This window comes from Tubulanus polymorphus, chromosome 2 (assembly GCF_964204645.1).
Source record: "Tubulanus polymorphus chromosome 2, tnTubPoly1.2, whole genome shotgun sequence".
NCBI classification, from domain to species: Eukaryota; Metazoa; Nemertea; class Palaeonemertea; order Tubulaniformes; family Tubulanidae; genus Tubulanus; species Tubulanus polymorphus.
In genome coordinates, this window is record NC_134026.1 from 1,426,122 (window position 1) to 1,448,559 (window position 22,438).

General features: G+C 37.9%; 3 protein-coding genes across 4 annotated transcripts in view; 2 read left to right on the top strand and 1 right to left on the bottom strand.

Annotated features, from left to right (window-relative positions):
- The window catches only part of LOC141899784 (myoferlin-like), a 36,899-nt gene extending 36,242 nt beyond the window's left edge, over window positions 1-657 (bottom strand). Inside the window, exons 1-2 of the mRNA XM_074786307.1 lie at window positions 417-657; window positions 47-102 (exon numbers count right to left, since the gene is read on the bottom strand). Of these exons, the coding sequence (XP_074642408.1) occupies window positions 47-102; window positions 417-510 (150 nt within the window). The 5' untranslated portion in view covers window positions 511-657. The remainder of the gene's footprint in view (window positions 1-46; window positions 103-416) is intronic.
- Window positions 658-1,089: 432 nt separating this feature from the next.
- Window positions 1,090-8,951, top strand: LOC141900888 (uncharacterized). Its single transcript, XM_074787944.1, has 10 exons — window positions 1,090-1,205; window positions 1,639-3,318; window positions 3,618-3,704; window positions 4,004-4,171; window positions 4,323-4,504; window positions 4,853-5,002; window positions 5,255-5,369; window positions 6,757-6,934; window positions 7,435-7,619; window positions 7,973-8,951. The coding sequence occupies exons 2-10, from the start codon at window positions 1,659-1,661 to the stop codon at window positions 8,161-8,163; spliced, it is 2,916 nt and encodes a 971-aa protein (XP_074644045.1). The 5' UTR covers window positions 1,090-1,205; window positions 1,639-1,658; the 3' UTR covers window positions 8,164-8,951.
- A 5,667-nt stretch (window positions 8,952-14,618) lies between these two features.
- LOC141898783 (inactive peptidyl-prolyl cis-trans isomerase FKBP6-like) lies at window positions 14,619-21,642 on the top strand. Of its 2 annotated transcripts, XM_074784876.1 has the most exons (14): window positions 14,619-14,757; window positions 15,251-15,416; window positions 15,723-15,929; window positions 16,605-16,694; window positions 17,062-17,193; window positions 17,561-17,631; window positions 17,717-17,776; window positions 17,855-17,914; window positions 18,008-18,205; window positions 18,433-18,542; window positions 18,628-18,695; window positions 19,114-19,204; window positions 19,473-19,599; window positions 19,670-21,642. In XM_074784876.1, exons 1-14 carry the CDS (start codon window positions 14,719-14,721, stop codon window positions 19,712-19,714), a joined length of 1,464 nt encoding a protein of 487 aa, XP_074640977.1. In that variant the 5' UTR covers window positions 14,619-14,718; the 3' UTR covers window positions 19,715-21,642. The 2 variants fall into 2 exon arrangements, 1 of the variants encoding a protein (XP_074640977.1); XR_012618595.1 differs by lacking the exon at window positions 19,670-21,642 and having other exon boundaries at window positions 19,114-19,259; window positions 19,473-19,573.
- Window positions 21,643-22,438: the final 796 nt, after the last annotated feature.

Here is a 22,438-nt window from a genome sequence, read left to right on the forward strand (position 1 = left end):
TCAACATGTTACACTGACACAAGTTCAGTGTTTATTTTGTTCTTACCTCATTCCATACTGGATTCAATTCATCATCGATGACTTTTGTATCTTTCTTAACACCTATTTTAGAAAAATACAAGAAATGTGTTTATGTCTTTTTTCTATATTCAAACATCTGAGCCGGGCGGAGGGGTTTAATAAAATCATTCCATTGTGCCATGAATCCTTGGTACACTACAGTACTGGTGAAACATAAGACTGATGTTGAGATTCACCACTTCACCCAAACCCTCAAAAACTTCAAGGCTACTTCTTTTTCTTGAATTTTTCATTATAGAATTATTTCAAAATTCAAAGGAGATTTTTTTTTAAACAATTTTTTAAGTAATGTAACAGTTCTTTAGTAGAACAAGAATTACACACACACAACTCACCCAGAAATTCAACTTGACAAAATGGATCACTTTTCCCAAATGTTTCGATATTTGGCAAGTTAGAAGCACTCACGACATTTACTATAAGCGACATTTTAGCACAGTTTTTGAGAAATTATTCCGAATTATCTAAGAAAAATTATAGTATATCCATGATATTGGTAAATGTATTGTACGTTCTTCTTGCAGAACTCCAGCTGTCCCACCCTGCCAGTGTGGCTTGATATAGGCTTCGTGTTTCGCCTCGCTGCTTACTTACAGTACTGCATAGAATGCGGAATGATTTGCATATATCCGCGGTAATATACTCGCGAGAATAGCCAATTCAAATTTAAATGAGCTCACTCGCATAGATGGCAGCATTAGCTAGACCATTTACCGAGCGAGCAGTACTGTCAGTGTCACACTACTGACAATTAGCTTTATCAAACGCATTTTAAACCAAGTTATCTCACATATTCTGAGTGTCACACATGCTAAACGACATCGAAAAAATACACATCCTTGTTTCCTGTCAACAGTTGCACTTAGAGATCTCTTTCCCTCAACATAAAGGAAAAATGTAAATTTTTTCAAAATTTCCGGGTTTTTCGTGGGCGCCGCCATTTTGTTCATCATGTGACCGTGTTCGCGCGCGGCATGACGGGTATTTTGATATTAATGGCTACCTATAGAAAAATTTCTGTGAAATTAAATGTGTGTTTTGACAACTGAAATATTCAACAACTGGTCGTTCTACCACGTAATCATCTCGCTCTTTCATGCTTCCCTGAGACATTCTAATTTCAGGTAACTTTTGAACAACATCCATTGGTAAATGGGCCTATTTGTAACCAACGATCAATTAAAAGTGGTTTGTTTTTTTTACAGCCAGGCAGAGGAGCTAAAATAAATTCCAAATCAATTGATTCTTGAAAATATTGATGGTGTTCAATAGAAACCTGCCTGTGATTTTTGAGGACTCTTAACTGCACAGGGGCTCGTATCAGAGTTGTAGGTAATGTAAAAACGATAATCTGTTTATCCAATGTAGGCCTAATAGTTATTTTATATAGGGCCTACTCTTCATAGACATTTGATTAACGGATTATCGTTTTTACATTACCTACAACTCTGATACGAGCCCCTGTGCTTAACTGACAAGAGATCAAACAGGACAAAGTAATGAGATTCCTTTTCACTTTTAGAATTCTTAATAGAGAATGTATTTTTCTATTTCCAGGTAGTTTTGAAGATCTAAGTATGGCCGGTCGAGGACCTTCGCTGCGATCAATTGGCAAAGTACATTCCGTAGAAACCGAGAATCCGCCGTTAACTTCGAGTCTTTCGCGAGACGAGGATATTTTACAAATATCGACGTTTGATCCGGAAATCGCGCGCGAAACGACGAAATCGATGCAGAAAATTCTACGTATATGTAACCCGGGTAACCACGTGTGTTTACGCAATCAGGGAGGTAGCGATTTTCTACACTGTAGACGAAGTATACGTTTAGGTAAAAATTATCTGGAATTGCGTAATTTAGTGCAAAAACGCTCGCGATTAGAGTTAATACGAGATTACTGTTGTCGAATACAATCATTAGCCGCGTTTATTAAAGAATTACAAGGTCTCGTCGCCGAGGAGTACGTCACCTGGCAAAAAGTGACGGCCAGTTGTACGGACGCCGAAATCGGCAAGTCGAATTTAGAGCATTTGCGACCGATCTGCGAGGATTTACGCTTGCAGATATTTCACTGGAACTCGGTTAAGCAGCATTTACACCGCGACGTCTGGCTCGGCGCGAAACTCGCGACGCTCGGTCACGAGATGGAATTCGTGCGAATAACGTTCGAACGAATGGTGCACACGGCGTTGTGGTGGACGAGTCGACTCGTGCAACTAGGCGTCGATATTTTCGCTCATATCGATATGTCTCGGCTGAGTCAGACGCAGATTTGGAACGTCATGCGCGGTATGGAAGAACTGAATTCGATTCTCGGTTTCATCAAGTCCAACCACATCCATCCATACGAATCCAGCGATTTACAGTCGAGTCTTTCGAAGAAAATCGAACTGCCGAAAGATTTCATCGCGTATAAATTCCACGCGCAACAATCGAACGACCTCGCGTATATTATGCATCCGAATAATTTGAAATCGATCACGTTTTCGAAACTTTTGCATTCGATCGCGGAGACGCACGCTCGATTCGTCGCTGATACCGCCTATCGATTCTTCTTTCACAACGACGAGTTTCTGACGTTGCTCAAATCGTCGAAAATTCACGATTATTCGTGGTCGGTTTTCAGTAAAAGCGATTCGGCGTTGTCGACGACGCAGCAGCCGCAGCTGCAGCATCAGGTGCCGTCTGATACGTCCGATTATCACAGCTGCACCGGCAGTCGCACCAGCTTAAGCGATACGTTCCTGAAAGTCGGAGATCTTCGCGCGCCTGATCTGTCGATGCAGTCCGGACCGCTGTTAGAATTCATGGCGAAAGAAACCGAGTTCACCGTTCAATTTTTGAACATCGTCTTTCAGTCGACGAATCATCTGGTGAAAAAAGGCAACCCGTTAACGGCTCACGGACGCGTGCACGCCGAACGACCATTCAACAAATCGAAATCAACGGTTCCGACTTCGAGCAGTTCGCAAACTACCGCCGTACCTCCGCCCGGCCCGAAACGACGAAAAACTGTCTCGTGGGGCGATAACGCTGATTCAAACGTTAAAGCGCACCTCGTGCAGCGTTACTGGGACATGTTGTGGCATAGTTTCGGTAATCATCTTCAAGACATGTTGTTCTCTCATTCGTGGGGACCGGTCGATTTCACCGAGAAAATGTTCGGTAATATTGATTACTGTCAGGCGACTGTTATCATCATGGCTGTACAGATGGTGAAACAGGTATCGTATAAAGGTACGTTTCATCGTAGAAAGTGGAGATTGGCAATTTAACTTTTCATGAAACTGGTATAACTTTATTTTCTGCTCTAATTCCTCCAACTCTTTCCTTATATTTTTACATGCGCTAGGGCTTATGTGAAATAAGCCAGTCAGAATTGAGTTATCGGCATAATAACAATAACTAAGATAATTTTGAGCTGGTATAAAATCTTCGTCCTAATTTTTATCCGCAGGTCAAAAGAATCTCATTTCACACCATGAACCATGAAATTTATATTTTCCTAGTAGTAGATAGATATTTTTCTGTTTCAGATCTATTTCCCGCCGCTTGTATTCCACATTTGTTAGTTGTAGCCAAACGGATGCAAGCACATGCTGCTTTCACTGCTTGGGATATAGGTAAGAGAATGTCCTCCAACTCTCGGTTAAAGTGAAAAAGACCACTTATCTTTATAAAGGACGCGTGGAAATGGATAGTAATTCTATTTTCTGTACCACTCTCAACTACCTCTCAGAGTGGTTTACATACTTGATAATGACATTAATGTTTTATGTAATGGAATTAATAATTGAATAAAACATTAGCAGAAAATAATGCTCATCAAAATGATCAGTCTTAGAAAATCAGTTTCCCCGGAAAGATTCATGACTGTTTTGTAGTTAGTTATAGGAGATAATGTATGATTTGTTTCATTCAGGTATTGGAGAATGTCTCGCCAGTTCAGTAGTCGATCATTGTTATCCCACTCCACTCGTAAATGCTGAATTTTGTACGAAAACGGGTAAAAAACTGCGAGATAGTTTCCAGCCGATGTCCATGTCGCTTCAAATGATTCAACAATGTATAGACGATGCCACGGATAGAGGTTTGTAACGCTGTGCGGCAGACAGTCATTGTTTGAATCACGAATCGTGTATTTACGTAAACCTTCTGTTATGATAAATTGACTATGTTTTTTCTATGGTTGAACGTATAACGTTTAAACAGCTGACGACGTTTTGTTTATTCTATTTTAGGGGCGAGCGTCGGTAAAGTGATGATATCTCGTATGATTCAACTTCCATTGCTTCTACCGGTGATGTTGCGAATTTTGAAATCGAGCGAGAACGCGTTACAGTGGTGTACGAATAAATCACATGGCTTCCTCAGCACACATTCCATTGGTCCATTCCTGTTAATCACTCAGAGTGATTTGAAAGTACGTAATTCAACAAATGACGATACGGTAGACTGTTTACCGGTAACTCGAACGCTTTCACTTAACTCCTACACGAATCACAACAAAATGTGAATCAAATTCCATTGTTTAACTCTATAATATTGCCTCTACTGGTCCAAATTGATTGAGTTAAAAGAGTACTGTGTTACCGGTAGACTGGTATTAATCTCAGTATTTCAAAGTTAATGACAGCAGAACCCACATCAGTTGATGATTTAAAAATTCATTCTGACTAAAGTTCCTCATCAGAGATACAAAAATGAAAAGTCTACTGTATGTTTACGCTTCAGAACTGAATGTATAATTCTATTATTTGGTTGTATTTAGTTTCTGAGTGATGAAGTTTCAACAGCTGTTCATATGACGCAGAATCTCTGCGATTCTAAAGGTAGCAGATTGGTGCACGTAGATAGTTTGATGCAAACCGAACTACGAGATGTTTGGCAAGATTTAAGCGATCTTAGCGGCAGTTTACAGGTAAAACGATCATCCAATATTTCACCATCTTAAAGCAATTCTCTCTGTGAAGTTGAATACTTCAGTGATATTATCTGCTGCTCATTTTACCTCAAAATAATTCTTTAAGAAAGATAAAATACAATATAAACTTTTAGAACTTTGAAGTCACGAATTAAAAAGATTTTTCAAGCAAGCAATGCCCCTTACTCCTAACAACCTCAAGCTTTCAAGGTAACCGCACTTTGCCCATGGGCAATTTATTTTACCTAGCGATTATCTGGAGCGTGTATGAAACAACTCTCCGAAGAGATCAGCGACACGGCGACTGAATTTTTCTCCGATGCAATGCCAACCGGAAAAATTTGGAGACAGAAAAACAATCAAGGTACGACATGGTCATCAATACGGGCATTTCAATCCATCTAATTCTCACTTGTTATGTAGATGTAATATTTCTACAGAAACTCCCTAAAGAACTACGTCTACTGGGGTCAGATTGATGGTGGGAAAAAAATGTGAAAAATCCCTTTATTTTGTTGTGAAAAATAACATGATTTATGCCAATTGTGAAGATGTGAAAAATTGCTAAGATCCCAGAGTTCATCAATCTGACCCCTGCGCGTAACAAAAATAGCGTTTTCAACATGCAGTTCTGGATCCGGTTCCACAGTTGTGAGTTAGAGTTAACTCTGAGTTAAAGTTAGTTCATTTTCAATGTTTTAACTCTTAGAGTCAAATTTAACTCAGAACTGTGGAACTGGGTTCTGTGTATTATCAACGATAAGGCAGATTTTATCGATTATATAAACATGTGTTTCAGAAGGAGATGGTTTTATTGATACGGAGGGTAATGACGTGTCCAGTTGTTTTTCACCTCCGACACACACTCCAATATTTATCTCTATATTTATCTCCTTGTATTCATGAGAATTAGTTTAGATTCCCAAAAATTAAAGTTGTGTACGTAGTTCGCTTTCGTGAAGTCCAAATTGTGACACTAGTTCATATCCTATCTTATCGGCGCACATTCATATTCATTGTCACCTTCTGAAAAAGTCAGTGTAAAAAAAAAAGTCGATGCTATATATGGTAATTGTAGACCTGTAGACATCTCCGTGGTACACATTGTTGAAGTTCTTCCGCAATTAAGGGTGTATTAAAAAGTTTCATGTAGAAATAGTAGTAATCTGCTCTCTGAAACCTTGATTTCATCTGTTCATGCTGGTTTTACTATAGGCTTTTAAAAACTATAGATCTCTATTCATATGTCGGGCTCGATTGCATTCATAATCAGTCAATTCACTTCATAAAGTAGATGTGTACAACTTTGCTGATTGTCAAGCCACAAGTACGCAACCAAATCTTTGACGCCCTCCCCAGTGGATGCATATGTTCTTCATGAATGGTCATTTACTCCTCGTGTCTCGCTTGAAAACAATTACACATTTCCGATGACGAAAACCTCAGTAGATCCCCATATTGTCTCTATGGCTCCATTCATATAATTTAATCATTACTTAGTTTAGTAATTTTGATGATTGACTAATGAAATAGCTTATCAGGCGGTGGCCACTGACCTGGCAAATTCAGGAAAATTTGAGAAAAAATTTCGCGAAATTCAGATAATATTGACCACTTGTTTTTCTTATGGATACGTGATTCGATGAAAAATGAATGAATTGTAACATTCAATCAGTGGAAAGTGGCGCCACCCTGATTATGTGCTTTAGTAATAATACTCAAGTATTCTAAATTGTATTTTTTCATTACAGAATTTCCGACTGAGGCGAATGAATACGTTCGACACGGTTTAAACGCTATTTTAGAGCCGGTTATAGCCGGCGCAGAAAAACTAAAGGTCACATCACAACTCGGCGTCATTTCGGTAGCCGTTTCTAAAATGTGCGAAGCGTGGACAGATTTTATACTGAAGGAAAGAATTAGGTTCAGGTATGTAAAGCTAGTACGTACATGATAAACCCTTTCAGTGCAGTGTATAAATCAGTAATGGACTGTACTAAGTACACCACGTATTAGTAACTAACAATGTACCGAAGAGCTGTACGTCCGTTATTCAACACACTGGGGTGGAATTTTTCAAAACTTGCAAATCATCTCCAACACTAAGGTATTGATTAGTCAACACTGAAAAAAGGGTTAATGACTACCAGAAATCTTTGCTTTTTATGCAAAATGGGATCTCAATTTGCTCTTTTTCAATAAACACCATATTGCTTGCCAGTTCAGACTTGATGGAGGATTGTAAAACTGCATTTGAAATTTCCAATTATGCACTTCGATTGAAAAAGAAAATTATGTAAATTTCAATTGCAAAATGAAACCCCCTGTTCTGTTCCCGGTAGGTTGGACACTTTAAGATGATGGCTATTTTAAGATGATGATAAGACTACGATATGTTTATATGATGGTTATATTATTTTCTATTGCAGTCTTCACGGCGCGTGTCAACTGAAAATTGATTTCGATTACGTCATCTCATGGCTCGACTCTTACATAGAAAATACCGAGGTCAAGCAGAGTGTTCTTTCTCTGGACGTTTTCAAATACTTGGACGGTATTACGCAATTACTCATGAAACAACCGCCCAGAATCGGGAAAATGACCGAAGAAAAGGGTACGTTTTAGCAACATAAATCGTCAGGTTGGCCACTTAACTAGAAATCAAGGTAGAGTCAGGGAAATTTCTTTTCTTAAACAAAGTCAGGGAATATTCGGGGAATATTGTAAGAAAAAAGTTGAAAATCAGGGAAAACGTCTGTGAAATTTGTTAAGATTATATCTTGCGTATTGGACTGTGTTAATTGATTGGATTAAGAAAAAGAACATACATGTCAGGAAATAGTCGCGATCGAAGCAAATGAAAGTGGCCACCGTGACCGTATTATCTGAAAATAATTGATGATTTAGAACACATAGATATGCGGAGTAGCCGTTGGCTATCTAACAATGGTTCTATTCTATTTGTAGCGACCGACTATAGTCCGAGTACAATCACAGAGCAGTCGTCTATATCACAAACCTCCGATGTAGCGAGCAATAAAATGGATGACTTGGACACAAGTTCGTGTCTGGTAAAGAACGTTGATGATTGGTTGAGTCTACGGGTACAAGGTGGCTCGAGATCGTGGAAGATCGCTACGTGTTTTAACGCGTCGTGACAATGCCTTCCGTGTATAGGTAATGTTTAGTGTACTTAACATGGTGAATTCAAATATTCAGTCAACTCTGCTACTAAGGTATATTTGTACCCTATTATTATGGATGAACTTGACTAGCTGTTGGAACTAATAATCGAAGACACTGTAGTTCAATCTCACGCATTTTCATCAGTGTCTTGAAACTAGGTCCGAACTACAGCGACTTCGTTCAATCACGATTAACTATCTTCAGACTGTTAATTGGACTAACACTTTGTTCACTATTGGTCTACTAGCTATGAGAACCGAAGTTCTCTGAGCCTCTCCAGTTGGGACAAAAGTGGTCATGAAGTCTGGACTTAGTTCGTAAGATTGACAAAGAATCAAAATTGGCTTATTTTCTGAAATTTAAGCCTTTTACAGAAGATTGTATGTACAACATTCGAAATCTGAATTCCTATTTCAGCAGAGTTTACTGTATATATGATGCACATCTTAGTCTTCTATTCTCTAGATGAGAATCTAAAAACATACATATCATCAGATTGATAAATGTGATAAAGGGTCGAATGAAAGAGATAATGTTCGATAGATCAGTGTTCGGATTTATGCTTAGTGAGCTTCAGACCGATTCACAAAGCAATAAATCGTCATAGGGACCAAATATGTATCTATGATCGATAAATGGCTTGATGGCAATGCTCCGTAGACAGTATTATCAGTATTGTCATATATAAAACATCTATTCATTCATGTCGTTCGTCCAAGTATAATTCATATCAATATAACAATCTAGGCATAAAATATTGAGATGTTATTCATTTATATATATATATATATGTATGGACAACGCAATTGTTTTTAAAATAACTTTGCATTGTCAATAATTAGAATAATTAACACAGTCACTGCTGACTACAAGACCCCCACTTGCAACTACTAGCTATCTCAAAGCTAAACCTTCTTATATTTGCACCGGAGCAGGGATTCGAACCTGATGGCATTGACGTAAACAAACAACGCTTCGTTCTAAATGCTCATTAGTCAATTTTGAAAATGGCTGATTATGTACTGGCTCTATTGCCAATTAGGGAGATACTCACAGCCTGAACAGGGGGCAGCAGGGTATTACCACGGAGGCAGTGAATGTGTTAATGATGTATGTATTGTTCGGGATGACGGTAAATTACTTCATCTTCATTTAATTCTTATACACAGAACAAAAAAACGTAGTATAGATACATATAATGTGAAATAATGCAATGCACCGTTTCTATGCCAGTATAATCATGATGCAATAAAGAATATTATCAAGACGTTTAATAGAAATATGTATCTGAAAACAGTGCATCCTATTGATGTGTTTCAACATATATTTGTGACAGGAAAACAGCTTCCATTTGGTAAAAATATTGTCTCATCGATGTAAAAAAAAGGTTTTTGTTCAATGCTCAGCTTGTATTAGAAAAAACCCGAATCAATTATAGGGGTTACCTTTCAAAAAAACTGGGTGATTAGTTTTCATCTATTATAATGGAGGTTTTGGAAACCGAAGAGATATATTTATTTTGTGTGGTATAAAACTGGTATAATCAATGATTTTTGTTGTCAAACAGCGTAGAATACGTATTATACCCCTCGGTATCGACATATCATATCATATTGTTATATATTTCTTATTGAACTTAAAGTTAACTTGGAAAAAAATATGAAATATTGATGTGATACATGTATTGCCAAATAATAAGTACTTAAGATATAGTAAACTATTAAATGATAATTTACTCAATTGTTGGAGTAATATATTTATAAAGTATACAAGACAATATGATATTTTTCATGCCGCCACCACTATCAGCTGCGTCAGGGTTACTTCTGAGATTATTACAGAGTTTTTACATTGAAAAAAGAAAAATGAATGAATAATGCAAGCAAATTTTTCCGATTAATATGCGGAGAAAGAAAAAACTATTTGTTAATTTTCGCTACAAAAAATTCTATTTTCAGCCCGGCAGGTGTATTGGTGTTAGGGTCTCCCAGAGATTTTAGTGTGTGTACCAAAATTTGGCAAAATATTTAATGTAATCATAGATCTTTAAGGTGGTTGCAGGTTAGGCTGACCTACCCCCGCCTTTAGTTCAGAGAGACAAGTTGTCAATTCAAACCCGGTTAAGACGTGTGCTTGCCTAGTTACTTAATACATAGTTCATCAAACCTTACCTTAAATCCGCTCCTACTGAATAAATGTGATCGATATCATATTAGTAGTGACGAGTTCTATGTTGCTGTTATATATTGATATATTGAATTTAAAACGATGTTGAGGTTTTTATTAAGTAAATTTTATCCGTTTAATATGTATATATATATATATATCTATATATTGCGATGTTAATTATGATCACACTCTAACTGAACAGAGCAATATGAACTGTGAACATTGTTATTAGTATATATAGGGTATATTGTTATTGTTTGTTGGTGAAGTTTGAAGTATTATATTCTGTAAGCGTATTTCCCCTTTGGTATTTAAGAATGTGCGAACGAAGTAGATGAAAGATATTTCTGCTGGACACGCTGCAGGGTCCGATCTAAACACTTGTCCGATTGCCCGGGATAAGTATATTCTCATCAGGGCAAGTAGGTTATCATTATCGCTTGTCCGCTGGGCTAGTGCAGTTTTACGTCACAAAGCTATTTTCCCAATCAATACAACGGATTATAGTGCCACCAATCGGACTGCCTGTGAAGGGCAAGTATTTTTTGGAGGGGGCAAGCGAAATTTCAGATATGCTTGCCCCGCGGGAAAGTGGCTTTCATTCCTTAGATCGGACCCTGCGCTGTTGTGAATTTTTGGGCGAAATTCTCTCAGAGGCGGATCCAGGGAGCCTGACGTTAGGTACTTAAAAAAATTCCTAAATGCCCTTCTCGAAGAGAGAAAAAAAAATTCAAAACGTCTTCAGAAACTTATTAAGTTGTATGAGGCAAAATGTCCTGAGTACAGTTCCTAGTACTGTGCAACGCTATTTCCAATGAATTTTTAGGTTGGGTTTGAGGCTCTTGCCATCCAAACTACTATTCATCAGGAATCTGAATTCACTAGTTTATGCCCTGTATTTCAAAATTGGACCCTGGAACCGCCGCCAGCGTTTGCAACCATTGTTTTCATTTACTGTCGTTCTGTGATATTCACTCGTTCAATATTATATGTTTTTAACCCAATAGATAACTCGTATTTTTCCTTGATTTCGCTTGATTAGAGATTATCTTCCTTTTTACTGTCCTCAAATTTTATTCATTGCCCATCATGACAATTATATATCTATATATACATGACCGGTACTTCATTGTATTTGTTCCCGTTCCTTATTTTGTTTTTGTAGTTTTAGTTTTATTATATTTTTGAGTTGGTGGAACGTTTTTCCTGCCTATATTAGTTAGTAGCGTGGTGATATTAGCTGTGATATTGATGTTTAGATATTGTTAAATCCTTTGTTTCAGTCTCACTATTTTTGTATGTTCAATCGTGTATTATTGTTCCTTTTAGAATGACAATAAAATAGTTACGAATAAGTATATGCTCCGTTCATTTTCTTTTTAAAATCTTTCATTCAGAAATTTGATTTTCTCAGAGGACTCGACTCAACACACTGTCCCGTGAGAGGGCCCGGTTTCAAATAATGTCTTAATGTCAACAGATATAGTTGTGTGATCGGCGGTCGATTTTACATAATTTTTTTTGAAATTGAAGTAGGACTACTTCTTTGTCTTCTTGGGTTTCGTCGAAGCTGAAATGAATAAAAGAACAACATTCGGTAGTCAAACATTTCTTTATTAATCTTAATTTGCATGTATATCAACTTAACTTTCAAGATTGCCGAGTTCAGCAATGACTAGGATTTTCTCGACGGCGGTGGAATCTTCAGAATCACTTCTTTGTCTTCTTTGGTTCCGTCGAAGCTGAAATTGAGTAAAAGAAAAACATTCTGTAGTCACACGTTTCTCAATCATTATTCCTAATTTACATGGGTATCAACTTAGCTTTCAAGATTGCCGAGTTCAGTACTTTTTTTACGGCATCTTCTGTAGTCGCCTTCTAGCATCTTCTTCTTCATCTTGGGAGTCCTGAAATGAAAAAAAAGAGAAGAGCGATGAAAACCTGGTACGGAACAAAACTAATGTCCGAAAGCTTTTCAGCTCTCCGTCGCCGGTCACATGCCGAGAACACCAGACAAAGAGCCAGCCAGGAATATACTGCCCTCTACACGCCCTCACACAGAACACGAAAACCAGGATGACGACGCCTTACTTTCACCATTTACCGACAGGGTGTGCCGGGTGACGTCAGTAACTGACAAACCTATCAAATTGCCCAAGCCAAAAATAGGGCAGCGCAACTGGATTGCCCGCACTAGCACTAGACTTAATCCCGCCCGAAGCAACCCACAGGGAATCAATGAATACTAACACGCAAAGGAAGACAGGGAAATTAATCCCTGCCCGAAGCAATCCCTTAAAAGGAATCAATGAATATTAGCACGCAAGCGATCCCGCAGTGAATCAATGAATCCTAGCACGCAAAGGAACACAGGGAAATTAATCCCTGCCCGAAGCAATCCCTTAAAAGGAATCAATGAATGCTAGAACGCAAAGGAAGACAAGACTAAATCTTTGCCCGAAGCAATTCCTGAAAAGAAATCAATGAATACTAGTAGACAGTCCAGCTTTACCACTCCATTTTTAACCCGTGCAATCCGACTGACTTGCCCGTCATTGACGTCACCCAGCACACTCTGTTGATACGTGGGGAGAGTGAGGCCTCGTCATCCTGGTTTTCGTCTTCCGTATGAGGGAGTGTAGAGGGCAGCTATTTCCTGACCGACTCTTTGTCTGACATCCTCGACACAAGACCAGCAAAGGAGAGCCGACGCTTACGGACATTAGTTTTGTTCCAGCAAATGTTGAAAATCGACAGAGAAATCGGCCCTGAAAAAAAGAACGGATTAATCCCTGAAAAATTGAACGGGTTAATAAACACGGAACAGTACAGGACAGCACAGAGACAAACAGTAACACATAAAACATAAAGACGTCGTTCTTCAGGAAGCAGGAACAGGAGCGCAGCGAAGATCGCCAGGATCATGATCGCCAGGAGAATCCACGGAAGCATGTCTGCACAGTGTGAGAGAGCGGAGGTGAATGAGCTCGCCTATGCTTATACACCGTGGTCAGCCGGTGACGTATTCCAATTGTGATCAATAGCGCGTGTGAATGATATCAACAAACTCTGAAAAACCGCAAATGTGTCTCTATTGTTGAATGAAAAGCTAAAGGTTCCACTGCCGGGTTAGTCTGAAAACCAGTCGTTTATCGGTTCCCTACACAACATGTTTGAACGACGCCGCTAGGTTCTAGAACTGCCGTGCCGGGTTGAATACGCGCCAGTAGCTAGCTGAACAATAAGGCCATAAAAATAGATTACTTGATTCCAAACAGCTCCCCTCCAGCCGCCGCCTGTTTTTTTCTTAACTTTTAGAATGATTTATAAACTATACCGACCGATAGCTCGTCACGACTTCAGTTAAAAATGCACACCAACCATGCCAACGTACAAGTCTTCACAGGGCCATACGGCATAGAGCTTTTGGAATATTTCGTTCGGTATCGGTACGTTATGAAATATTAGGCCTACACTAATGAATTTTGTGAGTCTCCCTCAAGTTCTGAATGACCTATATTTTCACGAACTTCTGACGAGGATCAAGTACCCGGTATTGAGTTTTGAATCGGGTCCTCTCACGGGACAGTGTGTTGAATCTTTCCTCTCACGGGACAGTATTTAGAATCGAGTCCTCTCACTTCGGGTCAAGAGTCCTCCTGGCACATGGGACAGTGGCTTGAATCGGGTGCCCGACCTCACGGAACACAGCATTGCGAATCGGATCCTCTCACTTTGACTAAATATTAGGTTCTCTCGAGACAGATCTAATTAGGGCCAATAAGTTGCCTTCTTCGATTTTACTTTTTTGCAGTGTAGACGCTTAACAAACGTTTAGTGAATAACCACTGGAACCAAAAAGACTACATTCACTTTATTTTCGATCGATACTGCCTTTCTGTCTTCTCTTGATCCTAGTTAGTTACCTAATCGTTGGTGGTAAGCTTTTTATAATCGGATGGGCTTATATGTGGTTTGTGAAAATATCCGATCGTGAAACTAAACCACAGACAGGTTACTGACTACTCTTGATCCGACCTTTATTACATCTAATTTTTCGATTTGATGATATCATTGATCTGAAATAATCAAATAACGAATAAATTTAGATTATTAACATGTTCTTAACATTTTCAGTGTAGTAAACAATCGAGTTCAGTTACTTCCGATATTTCGTCTATAAAATGCAAAGTTTTCATTTTTCATCGGGACCTGTGACGGGACTCAGGTCCTCTCACAGGAGATGCTGCACTGTTGCAGAGAGATACCGGTTTCGAAAAAAAATCGATCTCCCTCCACCATCCAGGGCTCCAAAATTTCTTGAAACTATTAAACTTTACAGAAATATCATCTTTAAAATGGCATCTACTGATATTAGCAAGAATCTACAACAGCAGGTTCCACTCGAATTCATGTTTAAATGAATCAAGACGCGCCGGGTGCACGTCACTGCGAATCAACAAAAAATCATAATTAAATTTTATTCCCGTTCTCTCTCAGTCCATGCTAAAATTAAACGATACCTTGTTTCTCCTAATCAGCCAGGTCATTCCATTGACTGCGATGAAATTTCATATTCAATTCTATAGCTGCCGGGTCTGTTGTTAGTTTGGCTAACATGATCATGAATGAATGTATAGGCCTATGTTAGAAGGTGGCAATTAATTATTAGAATATAACCAGTAAATGTTTAGCTTTTTCTTTGGTTGCTTCACATGAATATGATATATGATGGGCGACCCACCAAGTTCATGGCCTAAAAATTCAGTGAAGCTCCTATTATTACATATATATAACCTATAACAACAATCTATATGAAACACCTACATCTCTAAGCAAAACATGTTGAAGTGAAACATATCTGTAACTGATTTGACTTCTGGTTTGTAGGATGATGATGTATACGATGATAATGAGGATGATATTGATGAAATTGAAGATTGCCCTGATTCCGTTGGCTCGAAGTTGAAAGCTTGTTTAAATATCAATGATTTAACTGAAGGAACTGAGTTTGAGATCGTTCCATCTGTAACAGAAGATGAGGTTCCTTATTCAGGTAGGCCCCTCTCCTCACCTATTAGAGTTTTTTGCAAGTTTTTGAATTAACATTAAACTTAAAGCCCTTATAATCTATGCTCGGTTTTCAAGCAAAATCCTGAAAGTGCTTAAAACTGCTTCATTCCACAGTTAAACTTGAAGGATAAATCTTTTAATGTAAAAAAGTCTTTGAAATCTGCAGACTTCCATTTTTGAAATGTCTCAAAGCACTTCATTGGTTTTCGTACCACTTTTGCCTCGACCGTATGCTGCAACGAACCTTTTGAATTTCGAAATATTATGAATGAAGAGTTTGTTTTTGTAGATCAAGTAAAAAAAGAATATTTTGGAAACGGTAATAATTTGATCGCTCAAGGTGAGGACAGCGATGAGGAGGAGAATAGCGATCTTACTCCTTTCGAGAGAATCGAAAGAAAGATGCATGATATCTCGGACGGTGAAAATGGTGTGATGAAAATGGTGTTGAAGGAAGGGGCTGGAGCTCGAGTACCGGATGGGGCTTTTGTCAGAGGTATATCGCTGATTTTATGGTTTTAACTCACTAACTTCAAGCCGTCACTCTGTCTCAACTCTCTCTAAACTGCCCTATTGATGCATAGATAATTCCACGTAATTCCACGAATGAAATTGGTCTAATTAAAACCTTTTAAACCTGTTAAATTGATCTCAATCCTCAGAGAATCAGAGATGAATCATTATCATCATTACCAAAAAACATCCTCTTATTGTATTTTTGTCATTACTTAGAATTCATTTGTCAGTCATGAATTTATCTTTGAATAGTCCAATGCAGGGGCGGATCCAGGGGCATGTTGTGACAATGTCGACCAATATAAAGGGCATATATTCTTAATTTGGCGGAAAGGCGTATCAGCAAAATTTTTGAAATTTTACTATCATTTTAGAGCTTTCTGAGCATCTCTGAGAGGCATTTAGTCAAGAAAAGGTTATATGTTTAGGAAAAATATCTATTGTGAATCTCGAGTGGTAACAATGGCAAATTCTGATACAGAGAGAAAAAGTAAAAAGGCACTAAAGAATTCCACCCGTGTCGGTCGACACGGTCTAAATCCTCCCCTGCAATGAAGCTTGATGGTATTACATCTCTGTACATGATATGTTGTGTGTAGTATGTATGTGAATTAAGTGAATTAAACCGTCATCTCTTAATTTCTATTATTTTCAGTTCATTACAATGGATTCCTCGAATACAGCGATGAACCGTATGACAGTTCAAGATTGCGGGATTGTCCGGAAAAATTCACAGTCGGCGAAAGTGAGTTTGTATTGAATTTTAATTTTGATTTCACCAATAAATCAAGAGGTTCAGTTGCTCAAAAAAGTTGGTCGAAGTGGACAAATACCACAGTGACAATTTCATTGAAACGATGGAATTTGTCTAACCAAGTTTTGAGCAACTGGCCGCTGATAGATGCTTTGGTTATAATGCAGATTTTAGTGGTCACCATGTCGGTTATCCATCGATTAACTTTTGAACATCTGGCCCAAGAGGATTTCTCGTATTTCTCGAGAATTTTTGTTATTCCGACATCATTAAGAATTAAGAACACGTTTTGCTCCATCAAATTTTTCTGAGGTTTGTTATTCCTCTGTTTTCAATGATTAATTATTCTGTGATTCAGGTGAAGTGATTCCTGGATGGGAGATAGCAGTGAAAACGATGAAGAAAGGAGAATTGAGTCGATTTCTCATCAAGTCTGATTACTCGTATGGACCGAGGGGATGTCCGCCTCGTATACCCCCTGCAGCTGCTAGTCAGTACCTTTTGATATTTTTCATTGTCTGTCGTAGCTAAGCATCATAAACCTCATTAGAGGAGGACACACAAAACATCGATGTACTACTACTTGTATTTATGTTTTATTTGTATTTATACTATGCAGGGTGCTACTGAAATGGAAAACCTGACAAGTGTTTATCAATACGTGATTCATGAACAGATAAATGAATAAATTCTAACATTCAAAGATATCTCCATTCATCAGTAGATTCACTAAAAACATGGTTAAAACATGGAAAACTCGGGAAATTTTTGGGGCCACCTTGATGATGTTGTGCAGATGTAGTTGTTTTCATACTCACTGGTATTTGATATATCTATTGTGTTTGTTTTTGTTACAGTTTTATTCGAAATTGAGGTGCTCAGTTTTATGGATAGGTCGGGGGTTGATTCCTTCTTCAATAAAAATAGGGTGTGTATTTCATTATAGAAATTCATGTATCCGATAGTTTTAATTCTTCTAACATCCATCTCTTCGTTTCAATGATTTATTTTAGAGAGATCGATTGGAAACTCCGTTCTCTGATGTTATGAGAGCAGTTAGGGCGGAAGAAGAGGTAACTAACGTGAAGTTCGCTTTCTACTATTGTTTTCTAGTTTTCTTGCTTTAAACCTTCTCTTTTTTCGCATTACAGATGGCAAAAGACCAGTGGAAACGCCAGAAATATAACAAAGCACTCGTTAGATACCAACGGGTAAAAATCTTTATAAATTTTCACTGAAAGATGATATTTCTCTAGGTTCCGCGTAGTGTCGTACTTACGACTTGTATCAATGCTGTATTTTAGATAGTGACACGAGCGTTGGAAGAGGCTCGACTCGAAAATGCTGAAGACGAAACTATTCAACAGAAGCATCTTCACAAAAACTATCTTAACCTAGCGCGGTGTGCTTTAAGACAGGGCGAGTATGAAAGAGCGCGAAGCAATTGTCGTAAGGCCCTCGATATCAAGAGGGATGCGCCAACATTATTTTTAATGGGCAAGGTAAATGAAATTTGAAACTTTGCCTCTTGTTTATTGTGTAATACATACTGGTGTGTAATTATTCATGACTGATTTATTACTGAGTTTGAGGGTGGCAAATGAATTACAAATAACATCGAACTCCGCAATGCGATGTACAAGCAAATTTCATCACCGATTTATGCACAGGCGCTGAATGGTCAATACATACCGGTATGCAAGTATTCATTATATCTGATTTATTATAGAGTTTGAGGGTGACGAGCGAGTTCGCACGTGCGCGGAAATTCCTTCAAGATGCGCAGAAGTTAAAACCATCGAGTTCAGAAATAAACAAAGAATTATCCGTTTTAAACGAGTAAGTTTTTCCTTATTTGCGTAGCAATGTATCTCATCATTCAACTGTGGTCAACATCGCGTATCTGAAATGTATTTTTTTTCAGGAACGTGAAAAGCTTCAACGCGAACGAAAGAGATTTCTGGAGAAGGGCATTTAGTGGAGGCACTGATGGTTCGTATTACTATCTATCATTAGAATTACTGCCAATTGATTGTGGAAAAGTTATACAAAATATATAGTATAACTATTATGTGTTATCCGAATCAGAGGATTTATATTTCATATATAGTGTCACAAAAATATTGCCACACACATCTGAATTGAACAGTTATCACTGAGTTGATCAGATCCGACTTCAGTGGAGTCTACTTTTTATGTATTTCGTATAGGTTCATTCACATTTATTGATATTAACTTGATTTAATGCGCATACATAGAATGTGGATAGATCTATTTTTCATGTTGAGTTACTGTTCACTTCAGCAAGATGATTGAGACTATCGCATAGATCAGATGGCTTCCATAACTTAATGCAACTGTTTAGAATTAAATCGATCAGTTTTCAGTAGAATGGTATTCGTATTTGTAGATGCGACGGAAACAATCGAAACGAAAGGGAGCGAACTTTTGACGAGTCGCCCGGATTCCGAATTCAGGCGATTGATAGAAGACAAACTCATGTAGGTTTACTGATCGTGATGTCATCGTAGCGATGTTCTATCCTCTTTCTCACAGGTTTGAAAACTTACTTCAGTAGAAAACTCTGTCTTAGTAGAACGAATCTCTTTGCGGGAGGATGTGTGTTTGTTAGTGAGGAACAACTTGGGTTTGGCATGAGCAAGTCGGAACTGTTATTTTAGCCGACTTGTTTGTTGATTTTCCGATCCAACTTACACAAGTTTTAGCGTATTATTGTCGCCTGAAAATTGTGATCGTTAAATTTTTCAGCGATTTCAAAAACGATGAAGAGAAGACTGATTTGCCATTTTTCGGCGGTAGTATGTCGGTGCAAGAGATGGCAATTATTGGTGAGACGGCGAAAAAACTCGGTATCAGCGTCGTTCATAGAGGAGAAGTGAGTGTTGATCAATGTGTATGAGGTATTTTCGTTTAATCTGTGAAACTGAATTTTTTTTTATTTGCAGGGCACGAATCTCGAGATAAAATTTTCTAAAAATAGCGAAGCGTAGAAACGTTAGAAGAAACGGATACACGTGAACTCGGTTAATAATTATAGCTTCAGCTTTGACGGCTTATCACAGTTTTACTGAATATTATTATTCATAACGCCTTTACTTTAATCATGAGAACCATAATACAGTGAGGTTCGATGTACTCGATATGCATTTATGTTAAGTGTCATAATTTACTAAACGTCTTCCACCGATTTACTGAATGTATTACAGTATGTTGTTTCTGTTAAAATCATATTTTTGTACCGTTAACTCTGCTGATCGTGTCCAAATGTTATTGTTACGTCTTAAAGCGAGATAACATTTATATATAAGACCATATTGAGATTTTCCTGAACTAGTAGTCAACCCCCGATATACCGCCCTCCCATTTACCGCCATTTCGCCTACCGCCAGGTTTTCTCAATGTAAATCTCAATAAAAATGCATTGTAAAACACCCCCGATATACCGCCATACTCTCTATACCACCAAAATCGTTTTGCACCGATGTGGGCGATATATCGAGGTTGACTCTACATCTACGGGTATTATGCTTAAGTCATGCTGTGTTCAAGAAGTATTTGGTGCTACTAAAGTGAAAATTCATGAAATAAAAACTAAGGAAATGCTGAAACGTTTAGTACCGGTGTATTATAAAATACATATATATATATTTGTGTTAATATGTTATAGTTTTTTCATGTTCAGTATTCATTCAGCTTTAAAACCAGGTTCTTACGGATCGGGGAAATCGAATTCATGGAAATCCGGATTTACTTTTCCCTGCAGAGAAAATAGGGGAATTCTGACTTCTTGAAAATCATGAAATTTCAATGTTTGGTGTTATCCCGTAAGGAACATGAACCTCTTGATAAGAAACGGCTGCCATTGACAACATACCTCGCTATTTAATGAGGAACTTTTTGATTCACTGATCAGTAAGAACCCCGTGAAACATTGTTTAAAGTTTTAAAAGTTGGTATCACTGTAACATTCAATCATGTATCTTGCTATTTACCAATCATCATACCGGTACTCGTACTATAACCTGCTTGTACATATGACTCGCGCATCTGATGGGTAAGAACAAAGTAAATATATAATCATTTAGCTACCAATTATATATGTATATGTATATACATACATATGTATGTATGTAAGTAAGTTGAGTGGATTTGGTTATATATGATCGATAGGATATTTGTTCTTGCTATCTTCTCTGTTTTGTACATATTAAACTGAACAAACCTTGCTGGCTAGGTGGTCTAGAAAGTTTGTGTGTCGGTTATTCACGTACATGTTAGTAGCATTAGCACTTTACTGAGATTGTGTTGTCTTAACCCAACTATAGTGTAATATATAGTATTCCGTGTTTTCGAACGAACGATTCTCTCTCCGGTTTCAGTTTCAGTCGACGAACGTGAAGTTGATAGTGAAATAAATTGATTTTTATACATTTATCTACAATTTCAAGAGTTTTTTTTTCTTTTTTATTCGTAAAAGGAATTCACAGAATCGCGGCAGATTTGAATGTTGACGCCCGCGTGTATATGTGTACAAAAAGTGTCAATTTACCGTTATTTTGAATTTGAAATCAATGATAGCTTACTCTCAATTCTATGTATGAGCGGGTTCTTTAACCTTTTCTTGAAATAGTTTTTCTGGCGGTTTTTCGTTGATTTACATCTCGCGGGTGTGGTATACTCTAGGATGAAGCCGAAGAAGTGGGTGAGCGCTTGTACGGTGTGGTTTGATTACTTTATAATACACCTGTATCGCAGAACCGAACTATACACACTTCATCTAGAAATAACCGAATAGAAAATGATATTTCTATAAATGTATGGAATTTATTGATGAAAAGATCTCAGTTTCATTCGCTACCGATCATTGACAAGACAAAGGCGGTTTCAAAAAAAATCGTCTGCAGCGCTGTGTCTGTTAAAGCCGTTATGTTTAAATAATTCTTTTTAAATAATTGACCAATTATAGGATATGACGGAATAAAGTAGTCTAGCATCGTGTTTGTTAACCGGGTGTCATTTAATTTTCTTTATTGTTTATTTACCGAATTTTATTCGCTGGTTTTATATGCCAATGACGTCATCATATTCTATAAATATAGAAAAGTATGTTTTCATAAAACAGATGTTCTCGACGATACAACTATTTATATGAGCAGGTTGTTTCTAACTATAGAACTGGGGGGTGTTGTAAAAGTTCAAGTGCCGTCTATTCCATCCAAATTACGAAGTTACATGTCTTAAATCGGGTTCATATTACCGGGAAGAATCCATTGGTGCTGACCATTGACCGATCGGCTGATTGGACATTTTTCCGGGAGGTCTTGGCTTGGACCTACGCGGGGTTAGGAAAATAAAAACGTTTAGATGCGTTGATCTTCCAGCGAATGTTTTTCGTCGCGTAATTGGCGATGGATGAATTGTTGGCATTTTCGTAGATACTGCACTAACACGTTTGCATTCCCATCACATGTAACAGTTTTGATCGTAAAAAAGTAATTACGCGCTGGATATAGACAATGGAAATTCCGAGAAATCCTCCATTCTCGGGGCTTCTCACCTCTCAGGAATTTATCTTTGCACCGAAGCCCGCTATTTCCAATCGGTACCGAGGTTTAGGATGCTAGACTACACCTTCACAAACGATAATACACGTAGACCTATATAAGTGTATTAAAGCACACAGTCATTTGGACTGTAGTGGGTAAGTAAGAAAT